Raw genomic sequence first — 27,778 nt, 5'->3', positions numbered from 1 at the left:
TCAGCAAAATTTGCAACTTACAGATATCTTGTTATTCTTGCCGGTTTCGGTGAAAGCTTGCAACTTTAGTTTCGTCAAATCGCATTCTCCAAAAAATATAGTCGAACATCCCGTGATGCTGATAATATCCGCAACGAGGCCATATATATCCGACGTCATCGTACCATCCCATAACGACAGCTTGGCAAGCTGAATGATAACGATGCAACTTGTCAGTATTGATTAGTCGAGACAATGACATAATTGCTCGCTGGAATGTCTTACATTCATTTCGCGTAGTTACCTGAACTAATCGAGAGCCATTTCAGGTGTCATAAAACCATTTCTCTGAGGTGGGAATGCATTACTAACTAGACTACCAAATTGGAGACGGTAAATCCGTGATAATCTGCTCAGAAACAATTCTTTTCGCATTCGATACAAATGCACTTAGTATACTTTGTAATATGCTATGGTGATTGGTGGATATGGCTATTCCGGTTCGATACTGGATTGCCCAATATCGGACTTGATTCTTTCGGGCTTGTTCTACGTGAGTCGAATGCGAGTTGATACCAAGATTGTAACTATTATGCTTTAAAATAGTAGATGCTTTTTGAGTGTAGGGATATTCGCCGTCGACAGCAAGAAATAATTCTATTTTCGATGATATAGGAACTGCAATATCAAATATGTCAACAAATTGGCGAAAACTAATATACATATCTGTAAGTTTCCCGTACATTAAATGAACTTACAGATAGATATCAAAATTAAAGTAAAGTAAATGCCAAGTTTGGGAACTCTTTATGTTTTTTTCTGTTTAGGGCTACTTGTGTCGACAGCAAGAGTAACGTATAATGTCGATTTTATCTGTCCATTCCAATGTCAGAAATGTCTGATAAATGACGACTACTAAAAAACTAAAAGTTTACAATCCGGATTGGCGGTTGCGGCGTATTCAGATTTTATTTCCATGCCACTCGATACTTTTGTCATTTTTAGTTACTCGTCGGATATAGGGGTCTGCCCTAACTATCATCGCAATTCTTATCGGTGCCTTACAAGAAAGCCAACAACAATTTATAACTGCTCCTGACCTGTGGGATTTGGTTGTAGTGATCAAAAGCATTAAAAGAGTCCAAGGGTCGCTCACTTATTCTTTGTGTACAGTCATTTTGTCGACAAAACGAAGTGACAAAATTTCAGCGTTGGATTGACTGCGTATTGGCTAACATAAAAATGTGTTTCAACGTGGTCGAGAAATTCCGCAGTGTCTGAAAAAGGCAATCTGATATCATAAGATCGTTTTGATGTGTAATTGGGTCAGTTATTAGACACGTAAATTCGAGAACGGTGATCCATAATGATCTGTCGAAATTATAGCAGAAAAATAGTGCTGTTTTAAGGGACTTTCTTATGTAGATGCAATGTTTTGAATATTTTTGAGTATAGGGGTTCACTCTCTAAAGCGGTGATCTTCAACCCTTTTCGATTTGGTGAAGGCTAAAAATTGTTGTGACGAACATATCCACCCATGAACTCCGTTCCTTCACGGCGTACAAGTTGTTATACGACTATATATATATCAGGGTGGAAAGACCTGCTTCATGCGTGAGCCGCATATCAAAAATCTTAGCGTTAAAATAGCCACAACACAGAAACTATGAAATACGGATATATTTCGTCCAAATAAAATCCTGGCTATCGAACTTAGTTTAATAGTGTGTGGCGAAACGATGCGTCTCCACCTGGGCTTCCAGGTGTATGAAATCTGACTGATATGACGACAAATCAGTACGGAGCAGCTTCTTTAAGTTCTGATTAGAATGTAAGGAAGGTTTCAGCTCGGTAATTTTAATACTCTGTAAATTCGTCTCCGTTGGGTAACTCGTGACAAAGTTTTGTTGTTTGGTTTCGTATTAACGTTTCTAGTTACCGTTCTATTTTACTGTTCATACTTTCTTTTCTTGCAATTATCGCTAGACGACATTTTCTTGGTCAGACTCTGCCGTTATTGCTAGCATTTGCAATAAAAATCGAAGAGCAGTATCGCCATTGCTAGCCCAGAAATGATTGTGACCCGCGTTGGCGTGATAAATTATCAAGTGCATTGTTGATCACAATGGTTTATCATAGATGGATGATCAGGCACTATTGTTGAGGGTGAAACGATTGTGAAATAGATTCGAGAGTGCAATTTCAAGTTTTAACTCTAGTGCCACCTCTTCCTAAATTTTACAAGTCTTTCGTAAACCATAAAGAAACGACACGAAAACAATTCGCGATTGATTGCATCAATTTATATTCCGGGTAAATGGCGAAACCCCTCTGCAATATAATTGAAGAGCCGCAATCAAAGGCTGAATGAGCCGCAGTTTGCCCATCCATTCATTATATATAATATTTAATGAAATAGCAAAACGAGTTCGTTCAAAACAAATGATTGACTGCTGCTGCCACATCAAATCTTATATAGTCTATTCGACGTATGTGCCAATACTGCCAGTATACTCATAAAATATATATTTCCAATAACTAATGTCCGTTTGATGGGATTACAAGTCGACATTTCTTTCATCCCAGATCCTGTTGTACATCAGTGGTCCCGAACCTTTTTCGAATCACCGTACCCCCCCCCCCCCCCACCACCACCCCCCGCACCACCTATAAAGTTCGACACAAATTTTCGCGATCATTATTTACGGTTCCGTAAAAGAGGACATAAACGGGAAAAACTCAGAAATAAATGTAATTTTTTCCTGGAAGGCGCCCGGAACACTGAAAACTGATTTCCACGTCTACTTTCCGTTGAGTTGACCTATATTACAATCAACTTTCGCCCCATATGCTTAATAAGCCTCCTTCACGTATATTTTTGGCCGTGGTAATTAACTATACCACACTGTAGGTCAGTGGTTCCCAACGTGGGCGATATCGCCCCCCCCCCCCAGGGGCGATTTAGCGGTCCAGGGGGCGAAAATAACGAAGGGGCGATGGGGGGCGAAAACGGATGAAGGGGGAGAAAGGGGGCGAAAACAACGAATGCAATTCCCGATCATATTTACCGATTCAAACATGAATTATAGAAATTTATCGCGCTTCGCGCGTTTAGGCGAAATACGGTGATTTACCACCAAACAGTACATGAAATAGGGTATATCCGATATGTAGCGACAAAAAGCCCACTGGCTGAGGGGGTCTGGTTTATCACCATATGGGGCCAAATACCAACGTTTTGGGGGGCCTGACGAAGTGCTGTTTCGAGGTTCCCGATATTTGGGGGGCGATGATCGATGTGGAGCTTCAAAAGGGGGCGATGAGCCGAAAAAGGTTGGGAGCCACTGCTGTAGGTTCAAACATTTGGACACCATCGCCACCAGTCGCCTTCTTTGGTATTTTCGCGCAACCTTGTTTCTCAAAATTATCGCCCAGTGGGGGGCTATATCGCCCATCGTGGGAACCACTGTTGAAGACTTATAGTATTTGCAATTCATTAGCTATTTCTGACGGGTATATAACGCTGGCTGTTTACTTCTCCATATATCGATATTTGGCGGCTTGGCATATAACATAATCGAAACAGTCTTCTCTGTGCGATCAAGTTATCAACTTATTTAGGACAATGTGTCAATGAACAGCGCTTTCCATATTGATGCTGTTCAAATAAAATAGTGATGCATATAGAATATAGGCAATGCTCGACCAAGATGAGAGCCTAAAGAACTCTCAGCATGAGCTACGCGCTACTTACCAAAATACCATATGATTTTAAATTAATCGCCTACGTATTTTCTGTTGCGTTGCATTTCTGGAAATTGGCATTTAGTCTTTTCTTTCTTTGTCTATAATACCATCACGGTCATAACACCTGCACAGCCTCATTGTACTTCCATCTAGTTCAGTGGTTCTCAACCTTTTTGGCTTCGCGGACCCCTTTTTACCGTGACGGACCCTCGCGAACCCCCTCAAGCTTTAGTTCAATTATAGCTCTATTATGGTGCAACCTTCATCTGTTTTTGTGCGAATATGAACTGTAGGCTTGTGATAAACAGCAAAATAATGATTTTTCTTGAAAATAACATCATACTATTTATGAAGAAATTGGTGGACTTTTATTATTTCAAAGCTAATTTTGCTGCTGTAAGTACGTGGTCGTGTCTTGAAAATCCGCGTCTTCGTTTTGATATGAACGAGGAGTGCCGAAAACCATTTCCGCAAATATAGATGGAGGCTAATGCAATATTACCGCATTACGCTTCCGACGATACGTTTGGTGTGATCGCAACATTTATGACACCAAAATGAAGAAACAAATATTTTATGAACATATCACGTCTAGCATCTAGCGCAGGGAAGGGCAACATACGGACCCGCAGATCGGCCCGCAGAGAGTTTCTACCGACAAAGTGAAATTCTAATCTAAAAGTATAGACAAATTTTATACGCCAAAGAATGGATCCAAGTTTTCCAACCTGAGAAAGACTGTCATGAAACGACCTGTTATGTTCGGGTTTACATATATAGGCCTATTTACCAGCAAACATTTTCGACCATGAATAACTGAACATTAACAAGAAAGGGCTGCATACCAATATAACTGGTGATACGAATTTCAGGGTTGGAGCGTAATGTTTTGATAGCATAACGAAACACTCCTTGCTCATCAAAAACCAGCCTTGTCGATACGGAATCCGCAATAAGAATGTGCCAAATCTGAGAGCCGAGCTTTAAAAGCAGGTATATAATTGCCCGATTTATGACGAGTGTCAGCCGAAAGTACTCGGGCTCATTTCATTATGAATATACTATTTAATTGTATATTGAAGTTCTGTACCTCAAAGAAGCTGTTCTAATAGTCGTTATGCATATCACAGGATAAAATGGATTTCGTGCCGAGGTTTCAATCCCTGCATTGGGACAAATTAGGGAAATACTTCTGAAATTTTTATTTCAAACGACTGTTCACTAATTTGATGAGACTGACAACTTCGCACCGAGAAGGTTTCGCATACATTACGAAGTCACCCTAATCGACGTTACCATCTCCATATTTTTATTTTTCCACAAACCCCAACAAAACGTCTCTAAACAGCAGTTTTATTGCAAAATTGGCAATGAAAATGATTTTCCACACTACGATAGTTCATGTCAGACGATTATTATGATGATACGAGTCATGAGGTTTTAGCAGTTGTGGTGCAAAACTGCGTTGTGCTTTCTCAAATTAAAAAATAAAATAAAAATTAGGTTATCAACCATTTTAAAAATTTAGAGGTCTCGCGGACCCCTAGGGGTCCGCGGACCCCCGGTCGAGAACCGCTGATCTAGTTGCTATCTAAAATTTATCTGCTGACATTTTGTTTGTCATCAGCTAGCTTTTTTCAGCATAATGTAAGGCAGCCGTTACCCGGACGAAAAAATTGAGCTGGCTTAGACATCGCCTTCTTCCGTTTATCACCCGAGTGATCACTCGTAAATGTTTGTCGCCCTTTGAACAAACATGATGGCTACACTAGATCATGTTAGTGCATACGAAAGCAACTCGGACAGCTTTCACAGTCCAAATTGGTACGATGCATGAGACTTCCCATGGCCCTGGAACCGATGCGTCACGAGAATTTCAGAAGAATGTCGAACAGTGGAAGCTCGTTTATACATCAACTTTATTTAACCGCTGTGTATGAGAATAAAATGCTGTTTAAGTGCAACGATACTAGCTGCCAACAGAAAGAAAATTCCGGTGTCTATTATATGCCAATTCAAGTATCAATTACGTCGAAAAATTGACGAAAATGTCTAATAATGATGATAGGTATTTTTTGATACATTTCACACATAGTCATAACCAAAGCTTTGCGCCCTCACTTTATCCTTCAGATTACGAATATACATGGCTTTCGTGTAGGAAATAATACCGACCATAACATGTGCGAAATGGATCATCTGTTACTGTAGCCTACATTCTGAATCGATTTGCATATCTTATCATTCAATACTTTGCTCATTTTGAATTAGCCCTTCGATATATCCAACTTTCTCGTCTCTTAGGACAATTCTCGTTAATGATACCTATGCGTTTCATAAATGCAATGGCATCTTGCAAATATAACCCTACTTGCGGGATGTATGGTGATCCGTAACCTAACAATCATGATCTTCATATGATTAGTCTTCCGTTGCACTGTATAATGCTGACTTATCGTTACCGCGTCTTTCTATTCCCTTCTGCTTCGCTGCTTACTATGAATTGGACAATTACCGTTGCCAATATTATGGTCTGACTGTGTGTTAAGCGTAATCCACGTAACACAAAATATTAAACTATCTATCTGTCCTGCTGAAGGTTGTGTTCTTTGTGGATTAGAAAATGAAAACTCTGAAAAGTATAAAGTTAGAATGTGTTTTTTGTTTTGATATTCATGGTGTTTCGACTGCATTGGAGATTTTATGCCAGCCCTATATTCTTTTATTTTTGATTCCGTATTTTCCTACTTTTAGTACGGCCGACTTCTAGGCTTATTATAGGACTGCACTTACATGGATCATGTGGCGGTCGGACTCGAACCCACAACCTTTTGGTGCTATAGCTGTCGATCATACCACCACGCTACCCCGCCGTCAGAATGCGTCTAAAGTTTTTTTTAGTAGGGGCTGCATATGTTTAGCAGTTACTCGGAGGTGTCTACATACGAAACCGCAACATGTGTCTTCCAGACCGAACGACAATGGCTATTATAAAATTACCCTCAGGTGGAATCTAGGGAAAATATATTCAGGTAGGCATACTTTGATTATGGTGTTATTTCATACGGTTCTAATTACAGTTTAAATCACGACAGTGGTGCAATCTTATCTATAAACTGCTTTCTCGTTTCAAATCTAAATTGAAAAAGTAAGTAGTCTATCCAAAACACTGTCCGGATAAAAGAAGAAGTAGTCTTAAAACAAAACGACTTCAGTAAGTAATGCAAGTAGGCAAAATCCACTTTATAATATTCAAATTTCCGGAGTCAAAACACGCGCGACCCCTCATACATAGCAGTCCTTTGATCAAAACTTTTGGCCACTCCCGATCTAGGTTGAAACTAATAAGGCGACTCGTACAGCTTTCATGGGCCTAAATTGACACGGCGAATCCACGAGGCAGGCCGCGATTCAACCGCTAACGCCACAATAATTTTGCTGGGATGTCGCTCAGTCCAAGGAAGTCACTGGATTAAAATAATGTAACAGCTATGCTTGAAAATAGTAATTGATTTTAAGTACAGCAATACTAGGTGTCAACATGAATAGATGACCCCACTGACAATTATGTGCCCATTCCACCAGCACGGGTGTATCGGACTTTAAAATATGAAATCATAAAAAATCATGACTTGTGCTAACGGCTCATTAACGTTCAATACTGATTTTGATTACACCTCCGAGCTAGCGAATCACACCGCTTCTTACGACAATACTCCGTATGCGCTTCATAAAATGAATGATGTTATGTTACTATCCTTAATTGCTAACAGTACTTGCACCAATGAAAAGCATAACAAGTATCGGATATCCCGTCAATAATTCATTGTGCAACTTTAGGTTCATACGATCCAAACCAAGGAGTGATCACTGGCAGGTTGTTGGCTACCGTGGTCTACAAATCTCATTACAAATGAAAAATTCCTGTCAACATAGCCGTTTCACTAAATATTGGTGCGTGGTATGTCGGTCGGGTCTCGCTATCAACAGGTGCACCGCGATCACCCTTTTGAATATATCTGTATGTAAGCAATGAAAGTCTAGCGAACATTATTCCAACTTACAGTTGTATGATTGTCTTTACACCCAGTGTAGAATTCAGAGAGTTTCCGTTTCGTCAATTCGCAGTTTTGGAACGTTATCTCTGCGCAATCGATGGACTTGAGTGTAATTGCGATTTCACGGTAACTTCCGGCTGGCATTTTGACATCGGTGATTTGCAGACTTGAAAGCTGTAAAATAGGAATTATTTTACCATTACTGATTGCTCTTCAAATACAGTGTGGAGTGGATGAAGGTTGATATTTTTCTTTGTTTAAGAAAGGTAGGATAACAGAAGCTGCTATCAATATAGATCGCGACGTGATCGTGTTTAAAATTTGACAAAATTATATTGAGAATGTTCGTGACACTGTCGTCTTATTCGTGCTACGTCCCATTTTCTTGTCCTGATATTGGAAAAATACATTTTTATAACGGCAATTCCATCATCAAACTATGCATCTTACAGATATTTGATTTTCCTTGCCAGTCGTCTTGAAACAGTCCAATTTCTGTTTCGTCAAATTGCAGTTACCAAAAAATACTGTCGAACATCCCGTGATACCGATAATAGCCGCGACATGACTGTAGACATCTGAGGTCATAGTACTATCCCAGATCGACAGCTTCGAAACCTGAATGATAATGTATTTGCTAAGTTCTGTTTTGCATGGGTAAACGTCTCTACAGTTCTGATTATATTGACGTTTACATTTTCAGAATGGTTTCTGATTTGCTGTAATATTTTACTGTAAACCAGAGGTGGTTGAACTGACCAGAGTTGCTATTTAAATATAACAAGTAACTCCTCATATTTCTTCTTAATTTCAAGTAGAAGTGGTCATTTCTAAGACATGTCACAACTGCTTCAAGTAAAAGACGAAAAGATCTGAAAATGCCAAGTCTAAATGTGTCCAAAGTATATTTAGTCGGGTCGCATACGTTTAGAAATTACTCGTAGCTGGCTACATACGAAGTCCCAAGATGTACCTTCACGTTTGACGCGAAATGGTTATTGTAACATAGGGTTGCTGGTGCGAGTCCGACCGAGGTCGACACCTAAATTCTCACCTAAGTGTTCGAGGTTTATCTAGGCTCCTCCTCGCCATCTTATCCGTGTAAGCGGTGTCTTATAAAGCCTAGAAGTGAGCCGTGCTACAAGTCAGCAGCGACGGAATTAAATAATGAAAATTGGCCTGGTGTAAATGACCATAGTAGTCGACAAACACCATCAATACCAGAAACAACAAACAAAAACAACCCACCGGTAGAGTATGGTAAAATTTATTCAGATTCTGTGATTCCGGGGAGATTTTACGTAGTTCTAGTGATGATTTAATTCATGAGAGTGGTGCAATATTTTCCTTTACCTACCTACTTTCTCATTCCATGATCGAAATTGCAAAAATAATTAGTTTATCAAATATACTATACAGGTAGAAATGGAAGACGTAAATTCTCATCAATGATACCAATGCGTTTAAAAAATTCAATGGCATTTTGAAAATATAACCCTCTGTCAGGGATGTGGTAATCATTAATCAAACAATCATTATTTTCATATGAATAATGAATATGCCACCAAAACAGAAAGGAAAAATTGAAAATTGTCCTATTCCTGCTACTCAACCTACGGTGTCGAAATAAAATTTCTTGAAAAAATTTGTCTCAAGCAAAAGAACGAAATCTTCGTCAGTCATATATCATATATACAATGTATACTATCACGCCATATGCTATTTATGAGGTATCGCAAAACCCATGAATTTGAATCTTCTGTTTGGAACTACCCCGGAAAGAGCACCGAGGAACAATAATTGCCGATATATCCACTATTTGTTCCGCCCAATTCTCAAACTCGATTACTTCCGAGTCTAGTAATGCCTCGTTCTGGTCGATTTTAAAACGTGAAATACGTCGCATGGGTATCTTTGGAACAATTAGCCTTTACCCGGCAAGAAAGTCACACACTCAACTCAGCAATTCGCTTAGATATCGGGTGTGGGATATCAACAGTTTACTGGAAGCTTTCCCGGAAAGTTGTAGTATTTTAGTGAAATTCCTGTTCTCAAGTTAGTTAACATTCACTTATGAAGATGCAAAGTTTCGCATATTTCCAAGTTTCGGGGGTATAGGCCTCTGGCGTATAAAGTAGGCCTACCTCAATTTTTGATGGCGTCGGGAGAAGAGAAGCCCAGTGCCATAATGCGTGATAATTGAGGCTAGAGCACTGACGAACTGTGCGGACTTCGATATATATTTAAGACACTTTAGGGCACTTTTACCGCCCCTGGATAACGACTATGAGAAACAGAGTACTCGAATCATTGTGGCCGTCCCTATTCAACAATCGATTCAACAATACGCAGGATTCGCCTTCTAAACCAACACCACCCGGATTCGCTCTCAGCGTCGCCCTTATCTCCAAACCAGCAATTCATACCCAACAAGCACAAAACCGTAAAAGGATAATCCGGGATCATCTCGATTAGGTTCTGATTTTCTAAGTGTCAGGGGAATGTCTAAAATACGTAGTAGGGTGGTATTGTGGTTATATTCAATCAGAATAAACTCCAAATCGTTCCATGGCATGCGTTAGACTTTAAACTCCAAATCGTTCCATGTCCCATGGCATGCGTTAGACTTCGTTATATCCCGTTGTTAACCTAATAATGCGAATTTTCGATCACTTGCGGGTACGTCTCAAATACGTAGAAAGGATAATGTTTGTGTTACATTCAATAACGATAAATTACTATCCGGTTTTGTTCGATCTCATGCGGTAGCTTCGTTATATCCATTAGAAAACAATGTTCTCCCTTCGTTTTATTGCGTGAGGATGTCACCGGTGTTGTATATTCGTGTTGTTGCTCTAAGGTCGAACAGTTTCGTTTTCTTCTGATATATATGATCTTCATTATATGTATATTCGCTCTTTCTGTAATCTCGTATGTTCAACGAGTATGGATAATAGTTTTATTCAGAGAATAACTAAATAAGTGAGATGTACTTGTACGTTTAGGAATATGATTATCGATGCGTGACTTCTAGAATATTTCGGCGATTCAAATTTTACGTCATCGCGCGGGACAAAGATTTGACTCGAAACATGTAGCAGCCAGACATAGTTCGCTCTTTCTGTATGGTAAATGCCGTAAATATATAGTAATTGTGACTGAATGAGGTAGCGGGTAAACGGTATATACGCAGTAGCATATAGCTTATGTGGTATTTCGAATTGCCTGTAGTATATGACGCCTAGAGCTGTTTGACTTTCTTCAAAGCAGGCGTAGACAACTATAGAAAAGTCTCAACTTTTCCAGGTTAGAATTATAGAGCTAAACCGTTTTTTCCGAATTAGATTACAATTATATTACTGGCATTTCGCTCTAATTTAGTGAAATTAGAACACTAGAATTATCTAGTTGTCCAAGTCGCTTCAAATATCTGAATTACCGGTACCTATACCTATATCATAATATTTATGCTTGAATTTTCTGGGTATATAAGTCATATAGATACATACCTGTAGAACACAGATTCGTAGGTTACCTGCCTTCGTACTGGCATCCTGATTTTATAAAAGTTGGTGCAAGAATGGACATTTTCAACTTGATGTTGATTAATGGAGCAAAATTTGATATTTGAGTGCAATTATACCTCGAATCCAAACACAGCTTGCTTATGTTGGTCCAGAGAATTTGGCTAGCCAGACCATATTGATAGAATAAGGTCACAGTAAGATAATATTTTGGGCTATTTTACATGAACTTTACAACATTTGATTTGATATGTCAGGTAAAAGAGTTGTTATTCTGCTTTCGAATGAGACCTAAATTGCTGGTTTCAATGTTAACTGTGTTTGTCAAAGGCTGTAAAGGTAATTTCTTTTCCATGTTAGATGTTTGTTTGTTTGTGGTGTTCATGGTGGTGGTTCGACTACACTGGTCATTTTACACCAGGCCGGTTCTCATTATTATTCCGTATCTACCCGATATCCAGTGAACTCGGCACTTGGTGAACTGGGCACTTGGTGAATTTGGCCGTGGTAGATCTCGTAGCGGTACCGGTCACCATGATTGGTTACTGGACTGTTTGCTGGTGAACTTGGCACTTTGAGTGGTTGTCAATGTTGTACGGCGGTTAGGTCATGCGTAGATCACACAGTCACGGTGTGATTAGATCATGGATTGCGTAGCCGCGGGAAATAACGCGACACACTTCACTTGGTGAACTCGGCCCTTTGAGGAATTGGCACTAGAACACCTTCGCATTAGAAATGCATTTAATATGAATGAACAGTATCAAAAAGGTAATTTAAACGTGTCGTGGCTCGCGGTAGTTCTCGTAATCTTGGGATCCTTCAACCCTGTTATCGAGACACCCTAACCCCAGAGTGGAATCGTCTCTCCAAAGGCAAAAAATAATTTATTTTGACGTGATCATGCGAAACATTTGTTGATGAGAAACACTGGCTTGTCGTGATCGATAAACGAAGAAGCGCCGCTTGATCTTCCACAGCTCCGATCTCACATACAACGACAGGATCCATCTTCTCAAAACTTACACGACACAGGCCCCTCACTCACGCCATCGATTCCAAGCAGACTGCGCGTGGTCGGTATATGAGCGCTGCGTCATTTCCCGCGGCTACGCAATCCGTGATCTAATCACGCCGTGACTGCGTGAGCTTCGGATGCCCTGACCTCCTTACAAGATTGACAAATCACTTGATAATACTATTATTAGTTTAATAATTCATATTAATAGCTGTTAATACACTTCATTACAAAATTTCCCGAGGGCCGAATTCACCAAGTGCAGAGTTCATCAGCAACCATCTGCCCACTTTTATCACGGCCCACTTCTAGGCTTTTTAAGACATGGCTATGCGGATCAGATGGCGAGGAGGAGCCTAGATAAACGGCCAACACTTTGGTAGGAATTATGGAGTCGACGTGTCAGGCACGAACCCGCAATTCATTGATGTTTAGCTATTATGGAACGTACCGCTACGTTACCTCGCCATACCTTGTTAAATGGGACCGTAGCATTTGGCATTTCGTGTGGCAATTGACTTTTGTGTGGAAAATTGTGTTCGTTTTAGAACTTATTCGAAACTTTTATTCCGCCATAGATTGTATATGATAAAACGATATCGGAATTGTTCCTAGAAGAATTCCAAAGCCACTCACTACAAAGTAGGATTTAAAGAAGTTTGATGACAAATTGAATGAAAGCAAAAGCTTTTGCAAGAGATGTGGTATGTTGAATCTGTTTTGTTATTTTTAAATACTTTGTTGTGCCGATACCAGACGGTATATATAAACGTAAGATGTGGAAGCTATCAAGGTGTTACGTTTATTATTTTTAGAAATTGAGTCAGTCAAAGTGGACGATCGTATTGCTTGGATTATATTTGGGCTTATTTTAGCATCTTTGAGATGCAAGTCTGAACGTGGACGGTCATGAACCATCAACTAATTCTGTTCCTATATTGACATATCAGACATTTGCACTCAGTACCGTTGGCGGCGACAATGTTGGTCGGTCAGCAAGAAGCATCATGAAGAAGGTTGCCAGTCTGGTGTAATTATAGCAGAGTCGGAAAGAATGGGAAATACGCTTTCATCAACCTCCATTTGAACAAGATCACATAGTAAGAGACATTCATGATATGCTGCAAATGTGACTGTGTTCTCTGTCTAGTCACCCCACTCATATAACTATTGAGGCTTCATGCCAGGGTTATAACCAAGTCACAAGGCTCCGAGTCGCAAGTTAATCTCACTTTTATAGTTTTGACTCGAGTCATTTTCAATTCACCACCGAGTCAAGTCCGAGTCCAAGTCAGCGAGCAGAGGGCCGAGTTCGAGTTATGGTATTATGACTCGAGTCAGAGTCTACGTCATTGTGTTAGCTGCTCAGTTTCCAATTTATGTCTTGTTAAACCAACTTTTTATGTTTTTTTTTGTGATTTCGAGTGGGTCGCATTTATAATAATGTATACTAATTTTCCCTACTTTAAGCAGTTTCTGGTCGCATTTTCAAATACCAGTATCAATAGACGAAATCCCAATAGCGGTTTACTGTACTATTATTTGAAATAACCATGAAATGTCGGTCTTGGCCGTCTGAGTCTCAAGTCATGCGCAATGAATCGAGTCATTTCCGTACTTTGAGATGATAACCCGAGTCAAGTCGAGTCAAGAGAAAATCGTGACTCGAGTCATTACAACCCTGCTTCATGCAATGAGCATTTACTTTGAAGATAAATAGTAATTGAATAACTGGTTGGTGGTACAAAATTTTAATACTGCTTTCAAAAGTACCTTCATGATAAACGTTATTGAAAGCCGAAGAACTTTTCGCGTGCCAATTATCAAGAGCTACTGGCACGATAAAGGAGGCAAAACAGAGTTGAATTCAAAACCAGATGGATAATTATGACGCATTAATGTCGAATTTAGAAATAACATCAATGGAGCCAGAACACAGCAACAATGCGGTGTATAACAAAGGTTGCGTAAAACAGTATGACAGCGTGACACAATTCTTTAATTATTTAATTTTAGTGATGCCCACCGTAAATACTATTTTATTCAAATCCAAATTTTTCGATGGCAATAACTCCGCTTTCACTTGTTTGAATCGAACCAAATTTGATGAATATCGTTTCTATACATAACGTAACACTTTCATGGGTGAACGGAAAATTTTCAAATTTCTTCTATTTATTTTTAAATAATAAATAGAAACTTTCTTCTCCTGTAGCAATGCGGCTACTGGTTGGAATTGAACCAAATTTGGTGTGTAGGTTTAAATTAGGTAACCGAACAATTTTATCAAGAGCCCTAATGTCCATGTCAGAGAAACGTTTTAGGGTAGGCCTACTCACATGTCTCGCAGCGTTCTCTGCATAATTGTCAATTGCGATACAAACTGTTCGCTTGTATTGGTAAAGCCAGCCAACTTCGAAATGTAAAATGTTGGGAGTCTTGAATTAAATTTTTGATAGTTGCACTTTGAGAAGATTTCGGAATCTGTCAAATTATACAAAATTTTTTAGCAAATTATTTGACATATTTCATCTCTTTGGAATTTGATCAACGTAAAAGAATTGTTAATAATTTTATACAATATATTGTATTTGTAGTTGAAGTATGTTAATAATTCTTATGGTTACCGCACTCTTCACACACGATTCACGGCCATAACTGGAATAATTAGAATGATGTAACTTTCAAATTGTCATGCATTTTGCAACAACATTGTTCTCAATTTTCAAGGTGCTGACCATTGGACGAAGCATCACCCTAGAGCCGGGAATTCACGATCCGTAAACGCGTCCGACTGTTTCTCTCCTCAAGAGGAAGCGACAGAGAAGAGGAACGAAAAGAAATAAGGAGCAGAAATAGCAAGAGTGTGACAAGTCGCGTCCGTTCGCTTTAATGCTTATTTCCATCCGCGAAGCGCTAAGTAGTACGTGGGAAAACTAATAAGGCGTTTGGTTAGCGCTTATATAAGGTTGACTCCAGCGCTATATTTGCTAAATGTTGCGGTGAAATAGGGGTGGTGTCATTTGGTATCAATATTGTCTATTAAAAGACCATTTGTTAGTGGCCAGGGATTTGTCAGTATGCAGTAATTTCTGATGGTCACTTCCCGGGCTTCTGTTCTCTAACCCCTCATGATAGTTATTCTGCTTCTAGTAAGACTGGCAGAGTATCACTACAGCCTAAGAAACTGCACTAATTCTCATTTTAATGTTTTGTTGGTTATCATGCTGTCAATTCTAATAATTTGTTAATGTCTATACCAGTGCAGCCACTCAAGTGTTTTGTTCTCTGTACACAATATTGTTAGGTCTTCAGCTTTCCAGGCAGAGTATCGTTCCACTTTCTAGACTTGATTATATATCTCTGCAACATAATCCTTGCGCACTGCGCCATAACTGTTACATAAACCTTTCTGTCCCTGAATCCATGCAATCTGCTGACCTCGGTATCTACTTCCGTAATATGTTGATATTTGGGTGCTCTTGGTTCGGTCTATGGACTATATAGTCAACTTTTCATGTGCTGTATCCTAATATGCAGGCCGTGTTATTTTTGGCATATGCCAAAACTGCCAAAAATAACTTATTTTTGGCACTTTTCAGTTTTTATTTTTGGCAGTTTTGGCATCGTCCTAAATAAATCGTTTCAGACTCGAATTAGTCATAAACACGCTTTATTTGGGCCAGTTTATTAAAAGAAACCACAAAATATGCAGCATCCACTTATAATCAGTGCCAAAAAACAAGAAGAAAAATAAAAAAAATTAGCGATTTCATAGTTTAATAATATGAAACGAATCCACAAAATGTGCAGTATCAACTCGGAATTGGTACTAATCAGCAAAAAAGAAAGAAAGCCTAACGAACACACTCAACACCAGGTTATTATAGCTGTTGAATACTCTTAAATTGTTTGCACTGTAACAGTGCTTCCAAACTCAGGTCAGTCAAGTTTCTCCTGAATTCATTTTTCTCCCAACGAATCTGGGAAAAGTCTGCTTCAACAGTAGCCGTTGAGGGAAAAACTGTGGCCAGTCCTCCACAAAAGGTTTTGAGAGCTTCAAAATCTTCGGAGGGCTGAACCGGTTTCCAAGCATCTTGAAAAGAGGTCACTTCGCTAGTGCCATCGATCTCATCGCGGAAGGAATTTTCTTCCCGATACTTCTCCAGGAGGTTCCTGTGTTGCCTTTCAACACATTCTATTTTATAGCCAGACCACCCCATCTGCTTCAGTCTACCGATATAATTTCGGAGGACTTTTGTCACTTCAGCTTACCAACTCACGTGGAAGTGTCCGGGGAAGGTTACCTTGTTTAAGAAGATTGGATTTTCTTTCCAGCTCAACATTATGAAGTGTTTTTTCCAATCCGCCAGCCAAACCAATGAACAAGTCCGCCAGGGTTAATTCAACATCGAATTTCTCCTCTTCCGAAAGTTGTTCAACTAATTCCTGAACTGTAAGACCTAAATCCTCCAGGAAGCTTCTGATGTTTTCAAAAGAGACCTTGAACCCCTCATTCACCCTCTCTTCTTCCGTGGGAAGAGTCTCATCTGTGACTGGCGACACTGGACACAATTGATGTAGCTTTCCAATGAGATCCTTGATGTAAAAGTGCTGTTGTTCAGCCAGGATCAATTTTCCTTGTAGCTTTGTCACCGTGTTTTGAACAATTCCTGCAACACGATCAAGAGATAGAAGAACGACCCACCAGATCTTCGATGGACAACAGGCGGGATTTTTTTCCGCCAAAAATTCCAACACCCGAACACGATTCTCTTCAAACCAACTGCTAACTCGCTTCATCGAGGCCCACCTTGTATCAACAAAACGGGGGCATGTGGTCTTCATTTCCTTGATAAGATTTTGTTGACGTCTGAGGTATCCAATCAAGGCACACATATCGCTGATGAATGCTTCGTTGAGAAGCTTTTTATATTGAGATTGCATCACCAGATCGACTTGATGCAAGCCACACCAAACCCTGATGATATCGTGATTAGCTGCTTGTTCAAACCTCTTACCGACGCCCGAAACGTTACCGGTCATTGTTGGCTCACCATCGCTGGAGAAAGCAATCAATGAGTTTCTCCAGTTTGGAGCAAGGACATCCAGAACTTGCACAGATAACTTGAATAGTTGCTGTGCTCCCTTTTTCCCCGGGATCGGCACAGCCGCAACATGGAAATTTTGCAAATTTCCCTACCAATAGAATCGCACACAAAGATCCAAATAGTTTGTTCCGCTCTTGTTTCCGCAGTCCATTGCAACGGAGAAAGCCCAAACCTCGGTAAGAACTTCGAAAAGTCGCTGAAAATTCGCAGCACATATTACACGTGAAATGTTAATACATTTATAAGCGGTACACCCAGAATAACACCCCAACCCAGTTTCATTTCTCGTTGATTCCACCAGATTTGCTGTCATGCGAAACGAAGCGCCGTGCGCAAGGAATTCAGTTACAAGCCGAAGCAACTTCGTTGAGTTCACGCACACAATAAGATTTTCATTATCTCCCTCTATTTCTTTGAAGATATCAAGAGATCTCTCCTTCGCTTCATCATCGTCATCCTCGTCAAAGAAAAGATCTCCGATTAACGTTTGAACGATGGACTTCTTAAGTTTTACCTTGAATGCTGCTTCAGTGTTGAAATACCCTCTCATTGTGTTGTTGATATCAACAGTACCATCGAAAAATCTTTTTTTCTTCTCGTCACTAAGCTGAGAATATTTAACCCATTGTTTCGGATGCTGTCCAGTCAAGTGAGATCTAAAAAGTTCTGGACGAAAAGGCGGTCTAAAGTATTTCGGCTGCTGAGTCCTGGTACGCTTGGCTCCGAACTTCTCTTCCTTTCCCATGAATACACAGAACTGACATTTGACTGACTGCACTGCTGCAGAATCTGATCGACGTTCACAGACTTTCAGTCCAAACTCAATTTCATGTTTGAGTTGAAAGGGAGTCCCTCGTGGCATTGAGAACACAAAAGCTGCAATCTTAGCTGAGTAACTGTAGGGGGAAAAATCACAATTCCATAATTAAAAAATTTATATCAATCTAAATCAATCTCCCTACATAGTTTTGCACAAACAGTATTTCTCACACACTTTTTCCCCCTTACACTATTCACCCGCTTGCTTGAATGAAAATACGTGCCGTTAATCTGCCGTTCCATAAAGAAACTCATCCAGTTGCTAATATGTAGTAAAGCCATTATTGACGGCCATTCATCGATAAACTAACTGTACAGCGCATTCTTTAATATCTGAGTACCGGTAGCTCGTTAGACTCTGGACTTCAAGGCGTTCAGATGAGAGCTGACATGCTTTCTTTATGCCCACTCACTGCCCAAAACTTCATATGCTTTCACAATAGTGTCATAAATGGTGTGGACACGGCGAGATTGTACGGCTCACCGCACCTGCCCCACGTCACGCCTTCCATCCATCCAAAGACCGTTCTTGACCGGCCTGCCGAGCGCTGAACTCGACAAAAATGGGTATCAATGGGAAGCTACCGCTGCACTGACCGCGAAAACACAAACCGTACAATGCTCACGGACCTGGAACCCCCTAAAATCAGCCTCAGACTCCGCATTTTGACCGAATCCGACATTGTGACGCAACAAGACTGTCTGGCGAAACGAGACCGCAGCTCAGGAGAAAGAGCCATTCAGTTTGTTGCGTCACCATGCCAAACTCGGTCGCAATGCGGAACCTGCGGCTGATTTCTGGGGCTCCAGATCCACGAGCAGAATACAACTCACATTTTCGCACTAAGCACAGCAGCAGCTCTCCATTGATACCCGTCCCATCAAATTAAGCACTCGGCAAGCCGGCCATAAAACTGTCTCCGAAAAAATGGAAAGCACGACGCAAACCAACTGCAGTGAGCCGCTCAATCCCGCCGTGCCCACACCATTCAGAACACTAAGCTTCCACCCCTAATTGGTGGACTGGACCCCAGATTAAGAAACCTGCCCTGTACACACGCTTTTCTCGCTTGTAACGCGGCCCTGTTGAGACAACACCATGAACGAAATACACTATTGTGTTATTTTTGGTATTTTCAAATTTTTATTTTTGGCAGTTTTGGCATCTGGTTCGTGAAATGCCAAAAATAACACGGCCTGCTAATATGTATCGTTTTTTTTTCATCGTAAGCTGCATTTTTGTCATACTAAGTGTAATATTTTGTATCTGCCTACACTTGAAAGCAATTTTATTACTCATTGCAGAGACATATTATCCGCTCAGTTATGTTTCTTAATCCTCGTTTTATTGTATTGTTAGTTATCTTGGCTTTTTCAATAATGTCAATTCTAATTTGTTTTCGCTTCTCCAACTCATTTCATGTTATTACCTGTGTTATGATCTTTATATAATACATTGTAATGGGTAGTGGATACCATTGCATATGTGACGGCATGCTATTATATGATCAGGTATGTCTAAATAGGTGAAGCAGGAAGGAGTGTGTCAGGGTGGTCTTTTAACCAGCGGATGTACATCCCACGGGCTGATGAAAAAACGTTGTAGCCTAGTATCTGCGTAATATTTACATTATTAAAATACATGGAAAAGACATTGAATTGAGTCGACACAAAATCCCCCTTTCAACTACCCGCCGAGCTCTGATATCTACCAAATCAACTCAGTTTTTCTACATCTTTGGTCTGTAAATTGTTTATTGGTTACACGCTCATCAATGTCCCCAGGGGAGTCTCTGATCTAACCGACTCTTTGAGCGCATGGATAATACTTGATCCTGGGTTCTCAACACGCGGCCCGCAGACGCTCATTTTGCGGAACGCACCATGTACGATTATGAAATCGATTACTACTGATTTAGTCTCGTTGGATAATAATTTAGCTACTTACACTCTTATCGCACCGTCTCTGATGACTCATTCTGGTTTCTTGATATACTCGAGTTGAAATTGGTACCTTTTTAATAATCGGTATTCGTTGGGGCTCCGGTTTAAGACAATCGCTCTGGACAGTACATTTTTAAAGAGGCTTACAGTAACCGACACTGACTTGAACGGATCGCGAAAAGGAAATTAAACCACCAAAACTTAGTTTTCAACTCAGTGTGGAACAATAAGTTAGCTTTCGCAGAGATGAATGGAAATCCGATGTGTCTTATTTGTCGAAGAACAGCTGTCTAAACAAAGCGAGGAACTATGAAACGACATCATTGACAGTGTCATCTAGAGTTCAAAAATACATATCCACCTCTTCTTCAGAATAAATCGTTGCTTGCTAAGTGTCAACCCCTCCAATCCATATTTCGAGGTGTTGTTAAAATTACCGACAATGTCACAGAGGCAAAGCTAAAAATTGCTTGGAATATTGGTAATGCCAAGAAGTCAGCTCGGGGGAATAGGTTTTGAGAGAACTTCAGCATATAACGTGCGAATTCCATGTTTCCGGAATTTAGCAACAACGACAACATGACCTGGCCAATCTTGAAGCCACAGTCTGATTTAACAGTGTCCAAATGAGAAATAGCAATGTCAGTCCATCTTTTGTCGCAGTTTCTGAAATAAGTTGCCGCTTAGGCTTCCTTAGCCCAGCATAGGAAGAATCCACCGTCTCCACGGACATTGCATTGTTAATAATCTGGGTGCATTTTCTCAGAATGGACACATTTGCAGAGTGAATGTTGGCTGGGCAAACGCAGAAAGGGGATAGTTGTCCTGCAATGACGAGCTTTTATCGACTAAGATGACTTCTGCAATTACACTGTGCTGCGATTGAAAATTAATTTTCAAAAGTGCAAGATGTTTCGACCTTTTTTGAATCAATTATTTGCACTATACCAAAAAAATACAACCAGTTTTTCTCAATCAGGTGCAGTTTTTTCTCCGCGGCATATTCAATTATGCTAGCTTCTGGTCAATATTCTTAATAAAGAAACCAATTTCTGTGGTGGATTGATTGGTCATGCATGTTGTCAATTTTGGCAAGATGCTATTTTTATTTGAATTCAAGGTATCGAAATGACAGCCGTATTTAATACTACTAAAGATAACAAAAAATTTGAAATAAAGGCACTTACAGCTAACCAAGAAATCATAATTTTGTTCAATGGCGCTCAACCTAACAGAAGAAGGTAGTAGTTAATATGTTACACTATAGATACGTAAACACTTACATCACAGATGCGTTTGAAATGCGAAATCCTTGCCAATATCCATGTGTAAAGTGTGAAATGAAAACGAAGTGTTCAAAATAGCTTAACAGAGAAAGTGTTGTGCGGAACCAGATGATATAAGAAACTTATACTGATATTCCGACGATAAATACAATAATAATATAAGATACAAATCATTTATGCTGAATATAAATTGCGCTTCGAATATTCTCTTCCATGATTGGAGTTATGTGGGGATCTCTCTTTAAGCACCAACTGTTATCTGCAAACAGGTTTACGTCGCTTTATCCTTGATAACCTTCTTCCATCTTGCGAAGGTCTTGGTGGAATCTATCTCCTCGTTGTTGTTCGCTACAATCACCAAAGTTGACTGGGAAGTAATCCCAATGAGAAGTCATGAAGGGCATTTTCACATACATCAGGGCTACAAGGAATTGAAAGCTTTCAAGCAGTCTGTTACCTGTGCTTCATAATCAGGGCTTCTATGCTTTCAGGGGAATTATAAAATGACTGATCGAAAAGCTACCCATGGTCATTTTTCTACTCCACCGATGTATGCTGTGTAACCTTCTTCTTTGACCAGTTCACAGATATGTGGCCTATGCCAAAAGCTGATATTAATCCTGAAATTGCTTCACAGTATACTATAGGGCAGGGGTTCTCAAACTTTTTCCGATACACCCCTTTTTGAAAGTGAAGAATTTCGCGCCCCTTCTCGTGATACTACGAAACAATAAAGATACAAATCTGATTGCTAGCAATCCCAACGGATAGTTTGATGGCATTGAAGGTTATGGCTATTGATGAGAGAATTCTCAAGTATCAAATTCGGACAATAGACAATGGAAATACCAAGAGCCGGATATAAATCGCACAAAGCGCGAAAATGTTTTCAGGTAACAGCAACTTCACGCCCCCTTCAGATACTTTCACCCCCCCCCCCCACTTTGACAACCACTGCTATAAGGAATGGTTTTAATCAAAACATCATTGATAAAGCTTTTTCAGTTTTCGAAAATTCAAATGCAATTTTCCAAAAATCTAGACCTGATTGAAGAAAACGGATAACAGTTTTGGATTCAGCATCAAAAAGTACACTGAGAACCATCATTACTTGAGTAACCTCAAAATTAACGCAGCACAGTGTTATTGATGGGGCTTCAGCCATGGTAAGAATGGAAAAAAGGATTGATTGGTTTGCTCAAAAGAGAATTAATTTCAGTATACATCTTTTCTCAATTTATAACACTGGTCAAGAAAATGAATTTATTTTTATTTTTGGCATAACATCTAAGAGCCGTTTCTGATGTTTTTGAGGTTGCTGATTAGGGCTGGGCAAAATCGAGTACCTGAGTGATTCGATTCTGAATCACGTATTACGCTTCGAGTCGAGTATTCGAGTATAACTCATTATGACGTCATACCAGAATGTACTACGTCAAAGGTAAAATATGTACCTTTTATGCCACCACAAAGAATATAATGCCTGCTATCCGTCACATTAAAGATACTTTTGTATTTTTCAACCATGCCGATTTCATTGCAACTCTTGACAATGTCGTGGGATGATCATGACTTCGGAAATCTGTTATTTCCGGTAACGTTCGTAGCTTTGTACTATGTCTTGTATGCTGCGACACGGCCAATCAAGGTTTCAAGACTTCCTCGGGGGAAATAGCATTAAAACATAATTCTTGTTAGTGAATTAACTTTCAGTTGCGTGGAGCGTATAAATTCAGTACTCCAAAAATCGTATTTTACTACTCTACTCGAATCATTAAAATTAATACTCGAATCAGATTCGAGTACTCGAATCATTGTGCCCAGCCCAGTATCACATTAGTTTTGGCTACATTAAATTAAGGTACCGAAAGATGGTTGTCTTCGCATCCTTTGTAGAATTCAGAAATCTTTCGTCTTGTCAATTCACACGAGTCGATCACGATCTCTTTGCAACCGAGTGTCTTGAGTGTATTTGCGATTCCGCGGTAACATTCAGCTGGCGTTTTTTCATTCCATATGTGGAGCATCGAGAGCTATGAAATATGAATTATTTTATGTAATCGATTGCATTATAAATACAGTGTAGTTGAAGGTCGATATACTTTTCTTGATTATGCTAACGGTTGAACTATATAAATGATCAATATACATATAGCGATGTGATTGGCTTCACGAATTGCGCAATTGGGGCCTATTATGTTTGTGACGCAATCTCCTTATTAATAATCCTCCCCATTTTCTTGTCCACACTTCGGAAGAGGAATAAATATCAACTTAACAAGTCCATCTGCACACTTTTCAACTTACAGATATTTGATTTTTCTTGCAGGTTTCTTCGAAACATCCCAGCTTCTGTGTCGTTAAATCGCAATTTTCGAAAACCACTTTCGAGCACCCCGTGATACCGATAACTGCTGCGACGTCACAGTAGACATCTGACGTCATCTTTCCATCATAAATCCCCAGATCGGAAAGCTTAATGACAATGTAACGTTTCGTTTTCGATTATTCGTAACCAGATATTTGCTCCCGCAATACCTGTCATTCATTTCGGGTTCAACTCATAGAATGGACTTGTTGAACGTGAAAGGATAAAATATTTGAAATAAATTTCGAACATGCATTGAATTTATATTTTCGGTAGTTTCTTGATGGAGTATTACTTCATACAAACATGAGGTCTATGTGGAAAAATAGCACAGCACGCTAGGGAGACAACGCTATGTCAGATCACAATGACGCAATAATTTCGAAACCGTAATGCATTATGTTCTGCTCCCTAAGTAATCATGTCACTTTCGATATTAATGTACTTCCCAATTGCCTACCAATGTCATATGGGGTTCAAATTATACCACAAACCGCAGGAAAATATTGGCTTTGGATTACGTGAACGACTTAATATTTCTAATATTGTGTCGGCTGTTCCCAGTGGCTGGTATTCCTAATTCCGTACTGAAGGTTGCATTTAAAGCAAAAATCAATTTAAAACGAACATTTTTAAAACAAGGCCCCTGTTAAATACATGTTTTATTTACTTTTTATTCAAAGTTATCACGTCACGAATATTCAATTGTGACGCCATAGTGAATTGACATTGACAATTGAAAATATAGGGTAATGCAAGTAGGCAATATCCACTTTATAATAATCACATTTCCGAAGTCGAAACACGCGCGACCTCTCATACATCGCAGCCCTTTGATCAAAACTTTTAGCCACTCCCGATCTAGTTTGAAACTGAAAAGGCGACTCGTACAGCTTTCATAGGCCTAAATTGACACGGTGAATCCATGAGGCAGGCCGTGATCAACCGCTAACGCCACAATAATATTGCCGGGATGTCGCTGAGTCCAAGGAAGTCACTAGATTAAAATAATATAGCAGCTATGCTTGAAAATAGTCATTGTTTTTTAAGTACAGTAATGCTAGCTGTCAACAGGAATGTATAATCCCACTGACGATCATATGCCCATTCCATCAGCACATGTGTGCAAGACAAATTAACAATTTATCTATTGGTTCTTAACATTTAGTGAGTCAGGAACCGCATCACCTGTTTTGCCATTTTTATGTCGATTTTCAGTAGGCTGGTCCTTTAGCCTAGCTGTAAAAGCTCTAAAGGAGGACTAATTGCCAAAAATGAAGATATTTAGGCGTCGTCGGAGGGCATTTTCATTATCCTGAAAAAAAGGACACATTCTCCTAAGGGTCGACAGGTGGTAACCATATAAGTATGGGGCTAGTGTGTATCGTCAGCTCCATCGTACCCTCGGGTTCCTACGGACACCGATTAAGAAACAAAGATTTAGTTGAACATGTTTGTTACTCTGAATTTAAGTATTTGACCCGTTGATCTAAAAATTGTACACTAGGCGAACTTACAGATAGCTCGTTATCTTCACATCCAGAGATGAATTCAGTAAGCTTCTTTCTCGTCAAACCGCAGTATCCGAATTGTATCTCTTTACAGCCGATTGCGTTGAGTGTAAATGCGATTTCGCGATAACAGCGTGCTGTCATTTTGGCATCAGCTATTTTCAGACGAGATAGCTATAAAATAAGAGATAATTACAATGACAGAATGCTCTACACCAGTGGCCGGGAACCTATGGCTCGCGAGCCATATATGACTCTTTGGGGTATAAGATATGGCTCTTTGACATATTTTTAATTTTGTACTTAATTTATCGATATTGCAGCAACTTGTTATAAATTTTCTTAACGGTCAGAATATTTATTCTCGTGGCAGCATAAACAAGTATTTGAGAGGTCAAGCCAGTGACGTATCCAGGGTTAAGGGCTCGGACCCCTTTACAAAATCCTCAAATTTAAGTTGCTGTAGCGCCAGCGACCAATATCCCTCGCGAATTGCGCGCTGCGTAATTTTGGATTGCACCATACGTTGGTTGATCAAGAGAATGGGGGACACCTATATGAGAATCTAGCAGTGTTGGGATGACTCGAGTCAGTCACGAGTCAACTTTTTCGTATGACTTGACTTGACTCGATTAACTTTGCAAAAATGACTTGACTTGACTCGGCGCTTCAGAAATGTGGATTGACTCGTGACTCGGAGCAAAATTTACGAGTCAATTTCATGTCATTGAGTAAACGGTGTCGAATAAATCCTATCTTATGTATTTTCGGGTTGTTCGCGATACGCCGGTGTCACTTGTGAGAGCTACCAGTCATTCACTGATTGTATGTTTCACTGATCCTCCATTGTTATATCACAAATAAATTGACTGCCAACGAAACGATCACAGCCTACCTTACGTAGTCGTAGTAGCAATAGATTATTCTCATAGAAACGCATCTTTGTTTCTTAGAGTGCTGATTGCTCACATCGCGCAGTGCTCACCTTTACCAACACTCTTGTATGATTTAAATCGAAAGAACATAAAATAGTTTATGCGTTTATATTCTCACGTGTATCGATGGGTAGTCTATTGTACCACATCAATTTGTTCAACATCTCGAGGCTTCGTATTCGATCCTCTGTATTGGCTGATAATAACAAACTGTAGCATATAGCTATACAGTTACTCAAGTATTTTATTAGCAATTCTTCGTGTGCGTGAGCGATACAGCACCTTTTTGCATGTATATTTACCTTTATAATCGTTATTTGATTCAAGATGAATGGCCAAATAATCTGTCCTTCACCCAGTTAGCAAAATACAATGACTTTGCATCATCAGTCATCACTCATACTTCGAAAATTCAATTTGACTTGAATCGTAACTTGACTCGTGACTTGACTTGACTTGACTCGAGTCACTTTTGAAAATCGATGGACTTGACTTGACTCGAGTCGAAATGTGCAATGACTCGAGATGACTCGAGACTCGAAGGCAGTGACTTGATCCCAACACTGCAATCTAGTTTTCAAATACACATTGTCTTCCTGATCTACGCCGAGAAATGAACTAAGTGCCTTGGAAGTGACATTCCAATTACAAATTCAAATTACAAACAACGCTTCGCTATCCACGTCCAAATTGATAAGTAGCTTATTTCTAGTACTGCCGTTAAAATGCAGGAGTGTAGTGCAACGATTATGTTACCGCCAAATTGAGAAGTCGATTAATATTTATTTTCGGAATCGGTGCTATAGTGATATTAGATTAATATCAGTTATTATAGATTCTGAGCTATTCACGATGAATTGTGCTATCACAGGATGATTAGTAGCCTACGAGTTTTTACAGAGAAAATATGGCGCCCACGACGAATCCAATGTAGTGAGTTCGAATCAATTTTCAATTGTGACGTAACAATTGATTGACATGTATGGCTCTTTGGGAGTTGAAATGGAAAATATAAGGCTGACATGGTTCTTCAGACGAAAAAGGTTCCCGACCACTGCTCTACACGTACTGTCTAGCGGGGAATTTAATTCCTTGTTTATTCGAAAGGTCGGAAAATTGAAATTATCAATTGACAGTTGAAACAGCGATACGTGATTGCTTATATACGAATAGTACAAACTAAATCTACAATGTTTCCGACGCAGTCAGTTTATTCCATCTACGCCACATATTCTTGCCATAATTTCGTGAAACATTACTCTATCTCAACAGCATGTAATCAAATCCTGCAACTCACTGATATTTTATTTTTGTTGCCGGCTGATGCAAAACATTCCAGTTTCTGCTTCGTCAAATAGCAGTCTCCCAAAAAGACTGTCGAACATCCTGTAATATTGATGATTTCTGTAACGTTGCAGTAGACATCTGGCGCCATCGATCCATCCCATATTGACAAGTCGGAAAGCTGAATGATAATA

At 39.7% G+C, this 27,778-nt stretch overlaps 1 protein-coding gene across 1 annotated transcript; it reads right to left on the bottom strand.

Annotated features, from left to right (window-relative positions):
* Positions 1–27,778, bottom strand: LOC145441296 (uncharacterized). The gene is made up of 3 exons (XM_080319123.1): positions 27,598–27,778; positions 25,372–25,539; positions 1–189 (listed from the first exon to the last, which is right to left on the bottom strand). The coding sequence occupies exons 1-3, from the start codon at positions 27,733–27,735 to the stop codon at positions 1–3; spliced, it is 495 nt and encodes a 164-aa protein (XP_080175249.1). The 5' UTR covers positions 27,736–27,778.

This window comes from Botryllus schlosseri, chromosome 1 (assembly GCF_051294905.1).
Source record: "Botryllus schlosseri isolate E-star chromosome 1, Bs_hap1, whole genome shotgun sequence".
In the NCBI taxonomy this organism is placed as follows: Eukaryota; Metazoa; Chordata; class Ascidiacea; order Stolidobranchia; family Styelidae; genus Botryllus; species Botryllus schlosseri.
This window is presented reverse-complemented; position numbering and strand designations above follow the sequence as displayed.

Bases quoted from the DNA above. Each gene is read 5' to 3' on its own strand.
- LOC145441296 (XM_080319123.1), bottom strand. From the start codon at position 27,735: ATGGCGCCAGATGTCTACTGCAACGTTACAGAAATCATCAATATTACA. The intron at 25,540-27,597 runs GTGAGTTGCAGG...CTTATTTTATAG, and splicing joins GCAACAAAAATAAAATATCA to CTATCTCGTCTGAAAATAGC. The intron at 190-25,371 runs GTAAGTTCGCCT...GTTATCATTCAG, and splicing joins GTGAAGATAACGAGCTATCT to CTTGCCAAGCTGTCGTTATG.